The sequence below is a fragment of the Capra hircus genome, chromosome 6 (assembly GCF_001704415.2).
Source record: "Capra hircus breed San Clemente chromosome 6, ASM170441v1, whole genome shotgun sequence".
Lineage (NCBI taxonomy): Eukaryota > Metazoa > Chordata > Mammalia > Artiodactyla > Bovidae > Capra > Capra hircus.
The window spans coordinates 105,004,036-105,022,167 of record NC_030813.1 but is presented as its reverse complement, the minus strand read 5'-3'; the positions used below and the strand labels follow the sequence as shown (position 1 = coordinate 105,022,167).

The 18,132-nt window shown below is 54.3% G+C and overlaps 2 protein-coding genes across 2 annotated transcripts in view; one reads left to right on the top strand and one right to left on the bottom strand.

Moving 5' to 3' along the window:
* Window positions 1-10,795, top strand: part of LOC102190950 (neuron-specific protein family member 1) — a 33,670-nt gene extending 22,875 nt beyond the window's left edge. Inside the window, exons 4-5 of the mRNA XM_018049723.1 lie at window positions 1,072-1,182; window positions 8,953-10,795. Of these exons, the coding sequence (XP_017905212.1) occupies window positions 1,072-1,182; window positions 8,953-9,153 (312 nt within the window). The 3' untranslated portion in view covers window positions 9,154-10,795. The remainder of the gene's footprint in view (window positions 1-1,071; window positions 1,183-8,952) is intronic.
* STX18 (syntaxin 18) overlaps window positions 10,085-18,132 on the bottom strand; it is a 118,982-nt gene continuing 110,934 nt past the window's right edge. Inside the window, exons 8-11 of the mRNA XM_005681895.2 lie at window positions 16,577-16,635; window positions 14,787-14,856; window positions 12,355-12,435; window positions 10,085-11,682 (exon numbers count right to left, since the gene is read on the bottom strand). Coding sequence (XP_005681952.1) covers window positions 11,587-11,682; window positions 12,355-12,435; window positions 14,787-14,856; window positions 16,577-16,635 — 306 coding nt within the window. The 3' untranslated portion in view covers window positions 10,085-11,586. The remainder of the gene's footprint in view (window positions 11,683-12,354; window positions 12,436-14,786; window positions 14,857-16,576; window positions 16,636-18,132) is intronic.

Below are 18,132 nucleotides of genomic sequence, written 5' to 3'. Positions count from 1 at the left end.
GAGTGACTAAGCATAGCACATGTGTGTGTTTATTACTGTGTGTGTGTATATCTGTGTGTATGTGTCTGTCGGTCTGTTTCTGTGTGTATCTCTATATGTGTCTGTATATATGTTTCTCGCTGTGTATCTGTGTGTCTGTATGTATGTTTCTCTCTCTGTGTGTATCTGTGTATGTGTCTGTATGTTTCTCTGTGTATGTTACTGTGTGTGTTTCTGTGTGTATCTCTGTGTATGTATGTTTCTCTATGTGTCTGTATGTTTCTCTGTGTATGTGTATGTATGTTTCTATGTATCTCTGTATGTATGTTTCTCTGTGTCTGTATTTATGTTACTGTGTATGTATGTATGTGTCTGTATGTTTCTGTGTGTATCTCTGTGTCTGTATGTTTCTCTGTGTATGTACGTTTCTATGTGTATCTGTGTATCTGTAGGTTTCTCTGTGTGTCTCTGTGTAGGTATGTTTCTCTATGTGTCTGTATGTTTCTCTGTGTATGTATGTATGTTACTGTGTATATGTGTCTATATGTTTCTCTGTGTGTCTCTGTGTATGTATGTTTCTCTGTGTGTCTGTATGTTTCTCTGTGTATGTGTCTGTATGTTTCTCCATGTCTGTATGTATGTTACTGTGTATGTGTGTATGTGTCTGTATGTTTCTCTGTGTATGTATGTTTCTCTATGTGTCTGTATGTTTCTGTGTGTATCTGTGTGTCTGTCTCTCTGTGTATGTGTATGTATGTTTCTATATGTGTCTCTGTGTCTGTATGTTTCTCTGTGTATGTATGTTACTGTATATGTGTGTATGTGTCTATATGTTTCTCTGTGTATGTGTATGTATGTTTCTCTGTGTGTCTGTATGTTTCTCTGTGTATCTCTGTGTATGTATGTTTCTCTATGTGTATGTATGTTTCTCTGTGTGTCTCTGTGTCTGTATGTTTCTCTGTGTATGTGTATGTATGTTTCTATGTGTGTCTCTGTGTGTCTGTAGGTTTCCATGTGTGTCTGTGTGTGTGTTATTGTGCACACGCACTACCTCATCAGCGGCCCTCATCCCCGGCCCCCTGCTGCCCACAGGTGTCCGTGCTGGTCCTCTTTGCCCTGGCCTTCCTCACCTGTGTCGTCTTCCTGGTCGTCTACAAGGTGTACAAGTATGACCGTGCCTGCCCTGACGGCTTCGTCCTCAAGGTAAGCCCCCAGCCCCTGGGGTCCCCAGTGTGTTTGCATCTTACCCCCCTGCTTTAGTCGTGGCTCCCAAGGGATGGGCCTGGAGTGGTGGGAGCTCCTGGTGGGGGCCCTGCGGGCAGGGCATGGAGTGCGGTGGGGATGTGGGGTGAGCCTCCTGCCCAGCAGGCCCAGTGCAGCCCCTGGGGGTCTGGTGAGGGAGGGAGGGATACCCGTGGAAGTGGAGGTCCCAGGAGAGGAAGACCTGCACTGCCACGCGGGGGTTGGGAGCCTAGCCCCCCTGAACGCGCGTCCCTGCTCTGCCCACCGCAAAACACAGCTGGTCTCTCTTTGGACAGAAGATGCTCGCTTTGCTGAGCTGTGTGACGCCTCTTTCTGCAGAGGCTGCACGGAGAAGCAGACGTGGGGGACTGCAGGACTAAAGGGAGAAGAATAAGGGCGGGGCTGGGATGAGGGGACACGCAGGAGGTGGTAACGCACACTGGCCGCGGGCTTGCTCCCGAGTCCCCCACAGTCGGATCTGGGCCCTGTTTGGTTCTGAACTTCCTGGAGCCAGTATGAGGAAGACCCCGTGGGTTCCAGGACTTGGTGCTGCTGGAATGAGGCAGGACCCGGTACTGAGCAGGGGCTGACCCAGCCTGGTCGCCACCGTCACTGGGTGCCCTTGCTTTGGCCGATGCTAATGTGAGGGCCGCTGGGCTCTTGTATGTGCTCCTCCTCTCACAGCTCCAGAGCTCCTGACATTCTGTGCCCACCACGTGGGAGGTCTGTGAGGGTGCCCTGCAGGTACCTAGGGAAGGACTCCAGGCTGGCGAAGCCCCCCTGCCCCTTCCACCAGCCCCTGTGCACACTCTGGGTGGGGCCCAGGCTGGAGGAGTTGATGGTTTGTTTGTAGGCTCAGAAGATGCTGGGGTTTAAAGGAGGCGGATCCAGAGGGCTGGGGTCCAGCAGGGCAGAGCCAGGTGGGTCGGTGGGGTGGTGGGTAGCTCCCAGGTACCTGCTGGCTGGTCCATACATGGCCCACCTGGTGGGGCAGCCAGCCGTGGCTAGACTAGAGTATCGGCCAGAGACCCCCGGGGGATGGGGGAAGTGATGGGACAGTCACTCGGGTGGCTGTGGAGTCTGTGGGTTGGAAGAGAGTGACAGGGGGCCAGTGAGATGGCCCAGGAGGCTAGTAGAGGGGAGCAGGGGAGAGATGGGGGACTGGACAGGTTGGGGTTCTGAGGATGGAGCAGGAGTGACTCTGGGAGGCAGGGCAGGAGGGGCGGACCCGGGGGTCACGGAGGAGCCAGGGTGACATGGGAGCTGTGCCCTGATGGAACCTGGGTACGCGGAGCATGGCTTCCTGGGGACCAGCGCCCTCGTCCAGGTGGACTGCTCACACATACCTGTGGCTACAGCCCCCCTTGGGGCTTCCTTCTGGCTCATTCTCTGTGACCCCGAGTGCAGAGGAGGGTGGGTCCGAGCTATTTTCTCCGTCTTACATGGCCGGGTTCTGCTAGATTCGCTGGTCCAGGTGGGGTTGGGGAGATGAGGGCCAGTCCGTGGGCTCACCGCAGCACTGGACGGGGCAAGCGTGTGCCTGTTTAATAGATACTGTAGGTTGATGCTGGGGCTCAGCTAGCCTTGGGGATTTAGAGCCCCAGGGAGATTGTTCTGGATCTTCATCCGCTGGGACTTGGCAGTCTCCCTTGGCATCTGAGTGGTGGTGTTTTTCCTGGAGAAGGGGAGCCTGGAGGGCCAGGGAGCTGCTGACCTGTTTCCACTGCCCTCGGGCTACGGCTGGAGCAAGGAAGATGTGAGTGTGTCTCCTTCCTCCCTTTCTGCGTGTTCGTGCATATGATCAAATGCCACCACCCGACAGTTTACAAGGGGCTTTTAACTCAGATCTTCGATGCTCCCAGAAACCCTGTGGGGTAGGTCTCATCAGACCCCATTATACCAACAGGAAATTGAGCTCAGACATGTCCGTGGTACCCAAGGTTATGCCCTGCCCTTCATTCATTACTCAGTGCATTTGAAGGGCCCCCTTCTGTGTGCATGGTGGGGTGCTGGGCGTGCTATGGGGCAGATAGGCAGTGCTGGGTGCCTGCCCTTGAGCTCCCGTTCTAGCAGCAAGCCAGCAGACAGATGCCCAGACGATGTGCATGCTGCCAAGAGTTAGGAAACAAGGAATACAGGGTGACTGAGCATCTGTGGCCACCTCTTCCAGTAAGACCACAGGGCTTGTCTGGCAGGGATCTAAATGAGGAGGGGGCATTGGTGCGGACCAGCTGTGGGCAACGCTTGTGCTGGGGGGACAGAGTGGCCTGGGCCCCCGAGGGAAGGGCTGATGGGCACAGGTGCCCAACTTCTGGGATGCGTGGAGGGGAGGGGACCAGCCCCTTGCTGAGGCTGGCCCCAAACTGAGGAGTGTCACAGGAGATTTCAAAGGGCAGATGTGCACTGCAGAGGACCCTAGGTTTCTGGCTTTTTTTAAAAAATCATGAAGTCAGCGTATGAGCACTATAGAAAGAGGAAGAGATAGGGAAGCTACCTGATAAAGAATTCCGAATAATGACAGTGAAAATGATCTAAAATCTTGAAATCAAAATGGAATCACAGATAAATAACCTGGAGACAAGGGTTGAGAAGATGCAAGAAAGGTTTAACAAGGACCTAGAAGAAATAAAAAAGAGCCAATATATAATGAATAATGCAATAAATGAGATAAAAAACACTCTGGAAGCAACAAATAGTAGAATAATTGAGGCAGAAGATAGGATTAGTGAAGCAGACGATAGAATGGTAGAAATAAATGAAGCAGAGAGGAAAAAAGAAAAATGAATTAAAAGAAATGAGGACAATCTCAGAGACCTCCAGGACAATACTAAATGCTCCAACATTCAAATCATAGGAGTCCCAGAAGAAGAAGACAAAAAGAAAGATCATGAGAAAATACTTGAGATAATAGTTGAAAACTTCCCTAAAATGGGGAAGGAAATAATCACCCAAGTCCAAGAAACCCAGAGAGTCCCAACAGGATAAACCCAAGGAGAAACACCCCAAGACACATATTAATCAAATTAACAAAGATCAAACACAAAGAACAAATATTAAAAGCAGCAAGGGAAAAACAACAAATAACACACAAGGGGATTCCCATAAGGATAACAGCTGATCTTTCAATAGAAACTCTTCGGGCCAGGAGGGAATGGCAAGACATACTTAAAGTGATGAAAGAAAATAACCTATAGCCCAGATTACTGTACCCAGCAAGGATCTCATTCAAATATGAAGGAGAAATCAAAAGCTTTACAGATAAACATAATGGGAACCGCCCCAGACCCCCATGAGGTGTTTACGCTTGGGCGTTCCTTGTACACTTCCTCTCGGGGAGCCTCCATGTGAGGTTTAATAGCTGACCAGGGCTGTTGGGACACTTTTCCTGGGCCCCCTCACCCATCTGGTTGTTGTTTCATGTTTAGAGGCTCCATGACCTCCCCATGCTCTCCCCTGACAGACACGTGGCTCTGCTAGGGTCTCTCTGGCCCAAGAGGGCCAGGTCACAGCTTCCTGGGAGCCCTGGCCCCAGCCCCATCCCACTCCCATGTGGCTCCCACGTGCCCCCCAGGGTCTTGCCTGCCACCGGCTCGCCCCCTCCCCGCCCCTGTGGCGCCTTCTGAGCATCCCTGTCTTGCTGCCTTGCTGTGTTGGTGGCAACAGGACCGTCTCGTTTTCTTTGGCCTGGGCACCTGGAGAAGCAGGAGTACCTTGTCCTGTTTGGAGGCCCATCTCAGCCTGGAACAAAGTCACTCGCTGCCCACCAGGTGCTGGAGACTTCAGAAGGTCGTGCCAGACCCTGTGCTGGTGGCGTGGACAGAGTGGAGGCGAGGTGGCAGTGCAGCTGGGGCCGGAGGGTGGCTGCTGGCTCTCTGGATGGGGGCCAGTTCACCTGCGGCCTGGCCTAGGAGTGAACAAATGGTTCACCCCTGCAAAGCGTCCCTGCTCCAAGACACCCAGGTGTAGCTGGAGGTCAGGACACCGGTGAGAGGTCAAGACATCAGAATCTGCCTGCAATGTAGGAGACCCAGGTTTGGTCCTTGGGTTGGGAAGGTCCCCTGGAGGAGGGCATGGCAACCCACTCCAGTATTCTTGCCTGGAGAATCCCATGGACAGAGGAGCCTGTACAGTCCATGGAGTTGCAAACAGTCAGATATGACTGGGCAACTAATACTATACACAATGAGCACAGCTGTTCTGATAAAAGTTTTGGGCTTCCCTGATAGCTCAGTTGGTCAAGAATCCGCCTGCAATGCAGGAGACCTGGGTTCGATCCTTGGGTTGGGAAGGTCCCCTGGAGGAAGGCATGGCAACCCACTCCAGTATGCTCGCCTGGAGAATCCCATGGATGGAGGAGCCTGTACAGTCCATGGAGTTGCACAGTCAGACACGACTGAGCAACTAATACACACAGTGAGCCCAGCTGTTCTGGTAAACTTGTAGGGCTTCCCTGATAACTCAGTTGGTCTAGAATCTGCCTGCAATGCAGGAGACCCCAGTTTGATCCCTGGGTTGGGAAGATCCCCTAGAGAAGGGATAGGCTACCCACTCCAGTATTCCTGGGCTTCCTTTGTGGCTCAGCTGGCAAAGAATCTGCCTACAATGTGGGAGATTTGGGTTCAGTCCCTGGGTTGGGAAGATCCCCTGGAGAAGGGAAAGGCTACCCACTCCACTATTCTGGCCTAGAGAATTCCATGGACCATATAGTCCGTGGGGTCGCAGAGTCAGACACGACTGAGCGATGTTCACTTCACTGCACTCCATCTTCACTAAACCAGCAACAGTGAGTCTCGCATCTCTGAGGCGAGGCAGTAGCTACAGCAGCCGCAGCAGGGAAAACACCCATGGAGGCTGCCTGGGCCTCACAGGGGCCTGGCTGGGGAAGAGGTGGCTGGATTTGCTGTCAGAGTCAACTTATTTACACAGCTCCACCAGACCCCAGAGCTCTCTAGACCCCCTGCCCCCAACCACGTCCCATCCTTCAGCCCCAGCCCTCTTCCCAGACCAGGAGTGATGAAGCTGCAGCTTGGCGGTCGGGGCTGGACCAGGTGTGGTGCCCTCCCTCTGCCGAGAGCCCATGCCCACCCCTTCTTAGTGTAGGCGGCGGAGCGGAGGCCTCGGGGCAGGTATGGGGCTGCAGGCCCGGGCTCGGCAGGTCTGTGGATCCCCAGTGCCTGGCCCAGAACTGGCGTGGTGGCTCTGCACCCTATGGGCAGCCTGCACCATGGGAGAGCCCCCGACCCTTGGGCTGACACGCCACTTCGCAGACAAGGCTGGTGTCCTCTGTAAGAACCGTTCAACGTGGAGAGGGAGCCCCGGGTCACGCTCCTTCAGGCTTCTAAATGGGCTCAAATGGGAGCCTTTCTAAGACCCGGATGTGGTCCCTTTCCCCCCACAAATCACTAGTTGAGCCCTCTATGACTGCTCCTGACAGGCAGTGGTCCTGCACAGTGGGAAGGCCTCCGGGTCCTGAGGGTGGCGTGACTGCCTGGTGCCCAAAGAGGGCCTCGTGAAGGCTGTGGCATTCGCCAGGTTCCCGTGGTTCTGGCTGTAGGAGCAGCTCCTCCCGCCAAGCCCTGTAGACAGAGCACCGCCATCCCCACCTCTGAGGAAGCCGCGGGCCCAGCGGGGACCAGGCCAATGGGCTGCTGGGGCCCGATGAATGCTGGCGGAACGTGAGGCTGCCGAGGGTACAGCCCTGCCCTGGTGCCCTGGGGACCTTGCTGCCTTGTTTCTCATTGTTCTGCCTTTGGGCAGAGTGTTCACCGTCGGCGGCTTTGCGGGTGGAGTCCAGAGTGCTCTGAGCAGAGGCCCTGGGCTGGAGCTGGCTTCTCACCCAGGTGGGTCTTGCTGGCCACATCTATGAAATGGCACTAACGGATCCCAGCTCATGGGGAGATCCTGTGCCCACAGGGTGCTTGGCCGCTTGCTCAGAAGGAACCAGTTTGGTGGCCAGGCCGGGGTCTGGTGATGGGCCTTGGGTCTGTAGGATAGACACCCCCCAAAGAACAGCCCCTTAACAGGGAGGCAGAGCTAACCTGCCTTTAGCTTCTGGAGGCTGAGGAAGCCTGCATTGGGCAGGGACGAGGCTCTCAGAGGAGGTTCCCCTTGTGTGTCCCAGGATGGCGCTCACGTCCACCGGGAGCAGCTGCCACCTGCCATGCAGGGGACCATCGGAGACCCATTGTGGTCTCCACGCTTGGTCCATGCAGGGAGGCACAGGAGCGCTTTGAACAGCTGGGGTCTTGCTGGGTGGGCCCTAGGGGATCCCGCTGGTGCGCTTGCCCGTGAGTTGGTTGAGGTTGAGACGCTACTTCAGGGTTATCTGAGCGCTGGATCCTGCGGGTGGGGCTGGGAATCTAGTTTAAAACTCCCTGGTGACCGTGATGTGGCCGAGTCTGGGACCCCCGTCACTTCACGCTCCCTTCACCATGTGACAAGGAGACGGTGGCGGTGCTGTGATGCTTCTGTCGTTTGGAGACACAGATGGTGTATCCCGCCAGATGGAAGGCTCCTCCCTTGTTAAAGCCGCAGCTGGCAGGCAGTGGGGCTCCAGGAAGACCTCCTGTTCTGTCTTGGGCAGCGCTGCCAGCCCCTGGGGGTGTTGCCTCTTTCCTGGCAGGGACCAGTCTAAGAGGTCAAAGCCGCTGAGAAGGGGCCGCAGGAGCAGTGGAGGGCAGGCAGCTTCCCTGTTGGCTCCCCTTCCAACCTGCCTCTGCCACACCCCTCACACCCATTGGTCAGAAGTTAGTCCCGTGGAGGGACACACCCCTCACATCCCATTGGCCAGAAATTGGTGCTGGGGGCTGGGAAATGTCCTGAGCTGGGCGCTCTGTACCTGCTGAGCTCTGGGAGCCCGCCACCCTTCCTCCAGGGCTTGTGTGTGTATTTGGGGTGGGGGGGAGGTGACAGTGGGTGGTGGCTTAGCCTGGCTTCTGGATGGAGGAAGAAAGGCAGCTTTTGGCGGGGGTGGGGTGGGAGGTGGGGGGTGGTGGTGCTAGACTCCGGGTGAGCTGAAGAGAGCCAGGGATTCATGTCTCTACTCCCAGCCTGCCCCGGTTCCGTGGTCGGTAGGGAAGCGCTTCTTCCCTAGAGGACAGCTTCCCCGGGAGAGCCTCCCTCTCAAGTGCCCTGGTGGGATCCCCGTGGCTTCCTGCTGCTCTCTGGTTCTCGGGGTCACACCAGTCCCTCCCGACTCCCTGACCCTTGCCTTCTTCTCCAGGCGTTTGTGTCCTGAGGCTCTTCGCTCTCTGCTGTGGCCACGGGCCTCTTTCCAGCCTGTGTTCCGGGTCCTCCTGCCCCCCAGGCCCAGCTCACGTGCCCTCAAGTGTGCCTCCCCCAAACCCCCTGGCCCCAACTGGTTCATAGAAGCCTTTCTTCACTGTTGCATCTGGTGGACATGTCAGAAGTTCCATTGTTTTCTAGATTTAAAATGGGCTTCCCTGATAGCTCAGGTGGTAAAGACTCCACCGGCAATGCAGGAGACCCTGGTTCGATTTAAAATAAATCGCGTGTAAGATCTTTAGAGCAATAGGAAGGACCGCTAAGTCCCATCACTGTGGCCTTACAGACGCCCCACCTGTTATGATGCCATCAGCACCAGGCGGTCAGCTCAGCACTGAGTCTCCCCCAAACCTAGGGAGGTACTTGGTGACCACGTGTGTTACCTGGAGACTCACGGGCCGCCTCCTGCGTCAGTGTGTGTGTCTCAGGGGGCTGCTTGTCTTGCAGAACACCCAGTGCATCCCAGAAGGCTTGGAGAGCTACTATGCTGAGCAAGACTCCAATGCCCGGGAGAAATTTTACACCGTCATTAACCACTACAACCTGGCCAAGCAGAGCATCACCCGCTCCGTGTCGCCATGGATGTCCGTTCTGTCAGAAGAGAAGCTCTCGGAGCAGGAGACGGAGGCCGCCGAGAAATCCGCTTAGCGAGATGGACAAGTTCCTTAACGGTGTCGCTTGAAGGTAACAAGGGGACTTTGAGGGACATTTCATCAAATATAATTACTGATAATTTATAGAGGTTACTCATGTATGGTGCAACTGCTTCTGTTTGCTAATTGCTGCTTTGCAAATACAACTTGCTGCGGACCATTCACGGGCATAAAGTCAAGTGCATATCAGCACTGCTTAGGGAGCTCTGCCACCACTTTCCATGTTAGGGAATCTTAATTTAGTGACTTTCCTGGGATTTATTGGATGCTGTCCAAAAAAAAAATATTTACACTGGATATGCAAGGGGTTTGAACTTCAGATAAATAATAATGCATTTTATGGAATTTTTTTTTCGTTTAAACCACCTTGCTGTTTTGCAAACCCGACTCCACAGCCGTATCTAGAGTGATCCCTGCTGTGCTAAGGGCAAGCTGTACTTCACATTTCTTCCCACCTCCCAGAAGGGTAGTCCGATAGGCCAAGAAGCCCATGCCCCATAGTGAGTGGTGGAGGACGGTGGGAAGGAAGCAGAGAGGCCCCGGGTTGAGGGGGTGGCGGGGGCGGCTGTGCCCTCCTCCCCCGCGCTCACTGTGGAGTGCGCCGGCGCTGCAGTGAGGAGGTGGCTGCCTCTCTGTGCAGAGGGCGCTGGCCAGGCAGCGGAGCCACTATGGCCCCTCAGTACCTGTGAATTGGGTCAGAGCACGTGAGGTGGGGGCTCTGGGAGGAGGGGACCCCGGGCCACAGGCTGCAGATTCCCGTCTCCCTGTAGGTAGTCTGTTCTGTGATGGGCAGAGTAGGAACGAAACCCAACCAGCCCTTTTGTCCATGTCTATTATGAACAAGTTTGCACCGACATGCCCGTGATAGCAGGTTAGTTTTGAAACACTTAGGTGGGTGGGAAAAGTGAAAAGTGTAATTGCTGGTATAAGTCAAGGCTATGTTGATTTTTATTTTGTGGGACAGATGTAACTCCTTTGATGTAAGAAACAGGCTGGAAAGGCTGGGAGGGGGTGCTGCAAGTCCAGTTATGACATTTCCATTCACAATCTTTGTAAGACAATTACATTTCAGCCTGAATCTTGACATTACAAGTATATGTTTACAGAATTACCAGTTAGATAAACCAAGTGTGTAAGATGATTAAATAGAAAGAAAGACATTCACAGACATCTTCTTCCGTGTTATTTGAATGTGTTGTTTCTGGTGGACATGTCAGAAGTTTCACTGTTTGTTTTTTTAGATCAAAAATAAATGACAATAGTGCAAGCTGTGTTGTGAACAAGCATGGTGGTCATGGCCATCTCCGTTCCTGTTCCCTGAAATGTGCTTCCGAAACATACAGTGTATTTTAGTATCAAGGGTGCGTGCAAACAATGACCATGACCTTGGGGTGTGGGTGGGCACGTACAGTTGTGGACGTGATGAGGCTGTGGGGACGCAAAAGAGCAGTAACTGTGCCAGAACTCCTCCTGTGTAGAGAGGATCCATCAGCCAATTCCAGCCCATGTCAACGCAGTGCCAAGGCAACTTTGTTTGTGTTTTCTAGTAGACGTGTACTTTACTGACTGTAAACTCGCTCACATGTAACTTTCGACATTCTCACTCTGTGCAAATAAAGAACACAAGGATCCCTGTGGTGCCCCTGGACTGTCTTGTGCAGAGCCCTTGACCATACCTTGGGGCCCACAAGTACCTGGGACTTTCTGCACAGATGTGGTTGCAGATGCCTCACGCATCTGTACCAGTGGCTCTTCCCGACTCCTACAGCCTGGGTGGGAGGAAAGGCCCAGGCCCTTCTCTGGATGCAGCTTCTGGGGGGCCCCAGGGGCAGGAAGTCAGGCCTCCCCTGCCTGCCCCCCCTGCCACAGGAAAAGTGCTGCGAGGAGCCAGGCCCCTGCCCACATTTCTTCCCTGACAGAAGGCAGCTGGCCCACAGTGACATCCTAACCTTGGACCCACCAGTAAGACAGTAAGTGGCTGCGGTTTTATTACTAGTTTTCCAGAATGAATGAAGGCGAGCCGTCTTTTCCTCTGCTCGGGAGTCTGTGCATCAGTTGCTCAGGCACACAGGAAACCACAGGGAGCACAGGTCCTCTGCCCTGAGGAGCTACTGACCGGTGTTCTTCCTGCCAGGGTGGGGCATGGCTGCTGCCTCCTCTGAATTGGACACGTTCGTGGAGCAGGAAGCCCACCAGGCCCCCTCCCTGGGGCAGCCCCTACCCTCCAGCAGCCCTATCAGGTGCAGGAACCACCCCCCAGCTCCTCCCCTCTGGCCTCAGGATTGCAGCGCAGACCAGTTTCAGTTCTGTGGTTTTCTTTTTTGTTACTGAATGCTTAAGCCACAGGTCTGGTGTCCCTTCTGTGAGCACACGTCTCAGCCCCGCTCCCGTCAGTGGCTCCGGTGCTGGGCGCCGTCCGCCAGGCCGCCTAGCTGTCGTACCAATCAAGGAAGAGCAGGGAGAAGGAGCACATCACCAGGAAGAAGAGCACCCACACCCGGAAGCCAGCGTTGTTCTTGATGGCCTGGGGGAAGAGGGGAGGGGGGTTGGTCCGAAAGGCCAGAGTGTGTCAGCTCGCGCTCCCCCTGCAGGGCTGTGACTGTGAGGGCAGCTCCAGCCTGTGCCTACCTTGCACGGATGGCTTAGTTTTTAAGCAAAACCGAAAGGCGGGTTTAAGATCTATTAGAAGACAGACGCAGTGTCTTGCCCTTGCTGGTTAGCCACCATGTGGCGCCTCTGCATGAGTCCCCCAGGAGAAACGGCTCACATCTGCCCAGGGTTAGACCCACAGAGGCAGGCTCAGCATGCATGTCTGCTACCCTGGCCTGTGTTTCCTGGCAGTGTGATGGCAATGGCGGCCCAAGAGTGGTCCCACATCAACCCAAACCTGAGGACTGCACCCAGAAAATAAAGTCCACTCGACAGAGTTGACTCTGGTGGTCCCATCAAAGACCAGGGCTCTGGTCCAACAAGCTTCTCCAGTGGCATCCAGCCTGGACTTAGAGAGTGGCCCCTGCACCCTAGAACGGCTCCTCTGCAGGGCAATGAGCAGGCCCTGGGCTGGGCAGGATGAAACTATGGAACTGGTCCATCCACTGCATGGTCCTGTGACCCCTCTGTGTGTGTGGCCTTGACAAGGTGACCACCACCTTGGACTCAGTGCCTCCGAGTCAGACTCCGGGCCTAGAGTACCCACCTCTCTGATGTCTTCATTGCCCTCCTTGATATTTTCAGTTGCTCCAACTACTAACTGGTGAATACTGTCAATCTCGGCTTCCTGTGGAGGACAACAGCAGATAAATATAACTGTCCTCCTTCCCCAAGTGTCTGTCACAGTAGAAACAGCAGCTGCTGCATGCAAAGGGCAGGGGCTTTACACACATGAACCCACACGTTTTCACAGCACCCGGGAGGTAGGCAACACTCACATTTTACCAAAGGGAAACTTCCGGCTCAGAGAAGCTTAGTAACTTTCCCGGAGACACACAGCACCCAAGTGGCAGGACTGGGACTGGACGGGGGCCTGTGCTCCCTCCACCCCCACTTGCCGCCTTCCCGTCCACTCACTGGACAGGAAGGGACAAACATAAGAGCTCAATCAGTGAGTGGCTGCCACATGCCAGGGCTTTCAAGGTGCACGTGGCTTTAAAACACACACAGTAGCTTCAAAATGGTACTTTGGTTTGCAAAATTTTAGTCAGAATACTTGGAAAGCTTATATGTGGGCTCCTGGGCTTACACAGAAGCATCTGGCTAATAACCCACCCTGCACCCCAACACTACCCTCTAAGGGGTAGGGCTGGCTGTCCTTCCCTTCCCTCTTCCTCTAGGGGGTGGGTGGGAATGTAAACAAGCTCGGGTTTTAGGGAAACCAGACTGACATGGACCTGGTACCGCAGAGAGGAAAGTGACCTTCAGCCACCTGCTTCCCAGCAGTGAGAGCCACACAGTGTAAGACCCAAGGGCCAGGGACTGCCTTGTTCTCTGTGTCTTGGAGACGCTCCCACTGGGGGCAGGTGCTCCCATGAGTGTGTTGTGAGAGCCACTTTGCAACACAGATGAGAAACCCCAGACACACTCAACTCTTTTCGTCTTAGAAATCCTGAGAAGCCAGGTGCAGCTCAGTCTGTGCTCTGCAAGCCCCTCCCAGGTCAAGCCCCGGAGCCCTGGGTGTGACGCAGGCTGGGCCTTGCTCCCACCCCACGGGGTGCCCGTCCAGAACTCCAGGACAGCTGCTTCGTGTCTGAGAAGCAGCCCCCTAAACAGAAGCAACTGTGAATGGCAGTCAGTGCTCCTTGGGGGCTGGGCTAAGAAGCAGACACAATGGTTGTGGAAGTAAGAGCTTCTAGTGCACTCAGCCACTCAAGACCTGAGTGTTTCTCGCTGCACGTAGGCTCCGCCCACTGGTGAAGCTCTGGCTGTGCCAGTGAAACGGCATCACCCACGCTGGCCGCAGCCACACCCACAAATAACAACGGTTCCCAGTTCAGTTCGGATCGAGAGCCCAGGGCGGGCCGGGCATGTCCTATTCTCTAGCCGAGAGGGACACGCATGACCTGGGCCCATCTGCAGAGGGGGAGGGGGCTAGGGAGTACTGCAGGTCATACAATGAGCAACGGGGAACCAGGTTGGGGCTGGCTGTCTGGCTCTGCTGGGGCTCAGAGAGGGAGACATCTGATTGAGCTGTCTTCTGTGTTAGGTGGCTGAACTCATGACCATTAGGCTTCTAAATGGAGGCTTAACATACACGGACTAGAATAGTCCCTGCAATGTGCTCGTAAAAAGAGCAACTCCTGCGAACCTGAACAACCTCGTGTGCCCAGTCTGCAATGATCTGACTCTGGCTGTGTGGTTTAGGGGACATTTTGTGAGCAGAGTCTCTTAAGTCAAGTGGCCCAGTTTAACACAGTGGAGAAAAATGATTTGTCTTTCGAACCCTTCCAGTCTGTGGATGCTGAATACAAACGGGACATTTCACCAGGTGTTTTCTAAAACCTTGGTCAGTCAGTGGCTAGAAGAACTCCCAAACAGTAGGCAGGTAGAAATGTCATGAAAATCCACTTATGAGAACAGTCACACTTGCTGTGAGCATGAGACACCCGAGGTGGCAGGGACCTGGCATCTGTCTGGGAGGGCTGAGCCTGAGCCTGCAGCACTGCTGACTGTAAAGCTACTACCCATCAGGCACTGTGCTGGGCACTTTCGTGGGTTATGTCTGTGCCTTATGACAACCATACAAAGGCTGCTCCCTTTTATAGATGGAAAAATACTGTGGCTTAGAAAGGCTCCCAAGCTTTCCCAAGGGTATCCAGAATCGCAACCTAGCTGCCTCCCTTGCCCACGGGCTCTGCTGCATGGGGCTGGGGCGCAAGAATATTGGAGTGGGTAGCCTATCCCTTCTCCAGGGGATCTTCCCAACCTAGGAATCGAACTGTGGTCTCCTATCCCTTCTCCAGCAAATCTTCCCAAGCCAGGAATCGAACCCAGGTCTCCTGCACTGAAGGCATATTCCTTAACAGCTAAGCCACAAGGAAACAGTTGCGGAGGCCTGATGACTTCAGGAGAAATGTCCCAAGTTCTGAGTAGATGTCCCTTTAAGTTAAAACTGAAAACATTATTTTTTCTTACTTGCTGTAAAACCTTCTCTGTGAAGATCTCTTGGAGTCTGGAGATTTCAACCACTTTCCCTTCAATTTGCCTTCATTAAAAAAAAAAAAAAACAGATATACATTAACTGTTAGTACCTGGTGATCTTAACAGCAACGTCACACATTTCTAAAGAAGTCGTCTCTTCTAAGTGAAGGCATGGGAGGGAGGGAACACCATGGTGACTCATGGTGGCCTGCTCAGGACGCAGGCTCAGGAGGGCAGAGGCTCACGCTCCTTACTGGCTCCCCTTTAACACCCTTCAGCTTTCTGGGTGTACTGGATGGTTTGGAAGCCCACCCCTACCACTTCATAAGCTGACCCCCGGGAACCCTGACTCCCAAGTCAGTGTGGGGCCAGGAGCACGTGGCTGTACCGAGTAGTTACAAAAGGTAGAGTCTCCTTTAATGCTGAGCCCTGTCCTGGCAACACATTCACACGTGGTGAGGATTCAGAAGAAAACGCCAGAATACGCTGTCACCCAAAACTCTGTTACCACTCAGCAGGTTAGAGGAAAGGGTACATTCACCATTCAAACCAACTCTGTGGAAGGGAAACCTCCTTCGATTCCGGCTGAAAATATCCCATCTGGGTTCAGCACCAGAGCATGTGGGCCTCTCCTGGTTGCCTGGGCAGCACGGGTGACCCTGGGGTGGTTTAGCAGGTGTGCGTCTAGAGGCCGAGTTCCCAGCCCAGGAGGAAGCGATGTTCGGTGGGGAGATGACTCCCCCAGGCCAGGTGAGGGAAGCAGAGGAGAGGAGAGAAGAGTGAGGAGGGGCCGGGGCGGGAAGAGCACCGTCTTGAAGGACTGGGAGGCCTGCCTGTGAGGGCAGAGGCCGCGGAAGAGCCCAGGGCGGCGGTCAGGGGAAACCCTGTACTCAGTCTCCAGGGCTGCGAGGCTGACCCGTCAGGACGCCTCTTCTTTTGGGAAGTGGCCATGATGCAACATGAGTTTCAGCACGTCTTTCCAGAACACGCCTGGCACTCCCAGGGCAGCAGGCCTGAGCGCTTTCACCAGAGGGCTGGGTGGCGGCCCTATTCGTGCGGGCCATGGCCACGGGCCTTCTGCGTGGCTGATAGCCTGGTCAGGGAGCAACCAGACCCCAGTGGAGCCCTCTGCAGGGCTTCCCTCTGCTAGCCGTCCCTGTTGCTGCTAAGTCGCTTCAGTCGTGTCTGACTCTGTGTGACCCCATTGACGGCAGCCCACCAGGCTCCCCCGTCCCTGGGATTCTCCAGGCAAGAACACTGGAGTGGGTTGCCATTTCCTTCTCCAATGCATGAAAGTGAAAAGTGAAAGTGAAGTCACTCAGACGTGTCCGACTCTTAGTGACCTCATGGACTGCAGCCTACCAGGCTCCTCCGTCCATGGGATTTTCCAGGCAAGAGTACTGGAGTGGGGTGCCATTGCCTTCTCCGGCCAGCTGTCCCTATCTACACTTAATTAACTCCTTTCATCTTAGGGTAGCTAGATGCAGACAGTCCCCTCCTGGCAGCCGTCATGACACGTGCCATCATGACCTCTCAGATGGGGCTGCAGCACCTGGGAGCCTGGTAGCGGCCCACAGAGGGTACCTCGCAGGCCCACAAGTTGAGGGGCAGTGAATTCGGACAGCTTCCTTACAGAGGGCGGGGGCCTGGGGGCAGGGGTAGCTACATTTGGCCCAAGGGCTACATGTGGATGCCTGAGCACCAAACTAAATGAATAAAGTTTCTACTTTCTGGGAAAGTTGTAAACTAGGCCATTTGCTCACCCGGGAACCCCACACACATACCTCACTTCATCAAACAGGCTGTTCATTTCACCAATCAGGCGCTGATTTTCTTGTTCAAACTGTAAGGAAACACACACATTAAAGATAATGTCACACTGAACTTGAGTCTCAAAGCAACCCAGCCAAAGGCAAGTGTCTAGCACAGCGAGTCTGTGCAGAACTCTCTGATCCGCCCTCTGAGAATCACGCCGGAGCCCCTCTTTCCAGCACGGAGTGAGTCAGCGTTGCTGGAAGACCTTGAGCATTCACGTGAGGATAGCCAGGCTGCAGGAAGAAAATGAAACCCCACAGTACAGCGGGGCTGCCTGAGGCCAGACTTCTCATCTCACTCGTTTGAACCGCAAGCATACAAGTGGACTTTAATGACTGATGGCGAGCGTGGAGAAGTGTGGGTCATCCCCGTGATGCGTGTACCACGTTGTGTGTGTCTCCACCCTTCTGTTTGACTGTGAGCTGCCTGAGGGTGGGAACCATACTGGACCCACACACCTGTTCCAGCTGCAGTCACACCTGCAAATGTTCTCTGAGGCACCCCTGTGCCGGGCACCGTGCAGGGAAGAGAAGGGAGCTCTTGGCCTGCAGAGGCTGGAAATGCAGCTGAGGACCAGGCCACCCTGCCTTAGTACAGTAACAGGGATGAGGACGATGAGGGGTGGGGGCTCGGCTCACCTGGGCGTGCTGTGCTCTGCCTCTGCCGGGGAGCAGCCGTGCTATCCTGGCTGGCGCCTCCCCGCGCTGCTCTGCCAGGTTTCCTCGGCACCCTTGCTGGCTTCATGCCTTCCCTGCTGTCTAAGGTCCGCCCTCACATCTCTCTCCCTGGGTCTGCCCTCCCTCCCTTTTGGTCTAAGTGATCTGGTCCGTTCCACCCCTGTACCATGAGCATGGAGCCGCTCCACACACAGGCCTCCACTCCAGCCCAGACCCACCGGGTCAGAAGATGGAGAAGGGGGGGGTGGCAAGGGGTTGGGGGAGTGCTGGGGAAGCCCCCCCAAAGGGCCACCCCAACCACAGCAGGCTGCCTTGCCAGCTGCTGACATGGTACTGAGATGGCCCTCCTAACTGTGCATCAAAAAGGCGATTTAAGAGACTGTAACTTCACTCCTGAGTCTGAAAGAATCAGCTCCATTAATTGTCAGCAGTCTAGTAATTAAGAAAAAAAATATAATTACTTCAGCATGTGGGTACTAATTTGACTAATTCTCTCAGGTACTTTATTCAGGTTTTGGATTTTTCCTTTTGGCAGGGGGCATTTTCTTTGAATTTTTCTAATGACAAAATGTGGGCCTAACCTTTTAAATCTACAGTCCTTTCATGCTTTTGAACTATTCCTTAACAAAATTAACTAGTGGTTTGAGGTGGTTTAACACTGGAATGTTCCCTGGGAACAAAGCTTGCTTTTTTTCCCTCCCCAGCTGAAGGGCATGTGGCTTCCATTCAGGCCTTTGTGTTACTGTTCCTTCTGCAGGGCTCCCGGTTAGCTGTGTCAGGAGTGGATCACATTCTGGCTCTGACTTCCTGCCAGATGGGTTCTTAAAGTTACCTGAGAAATGCCCCGT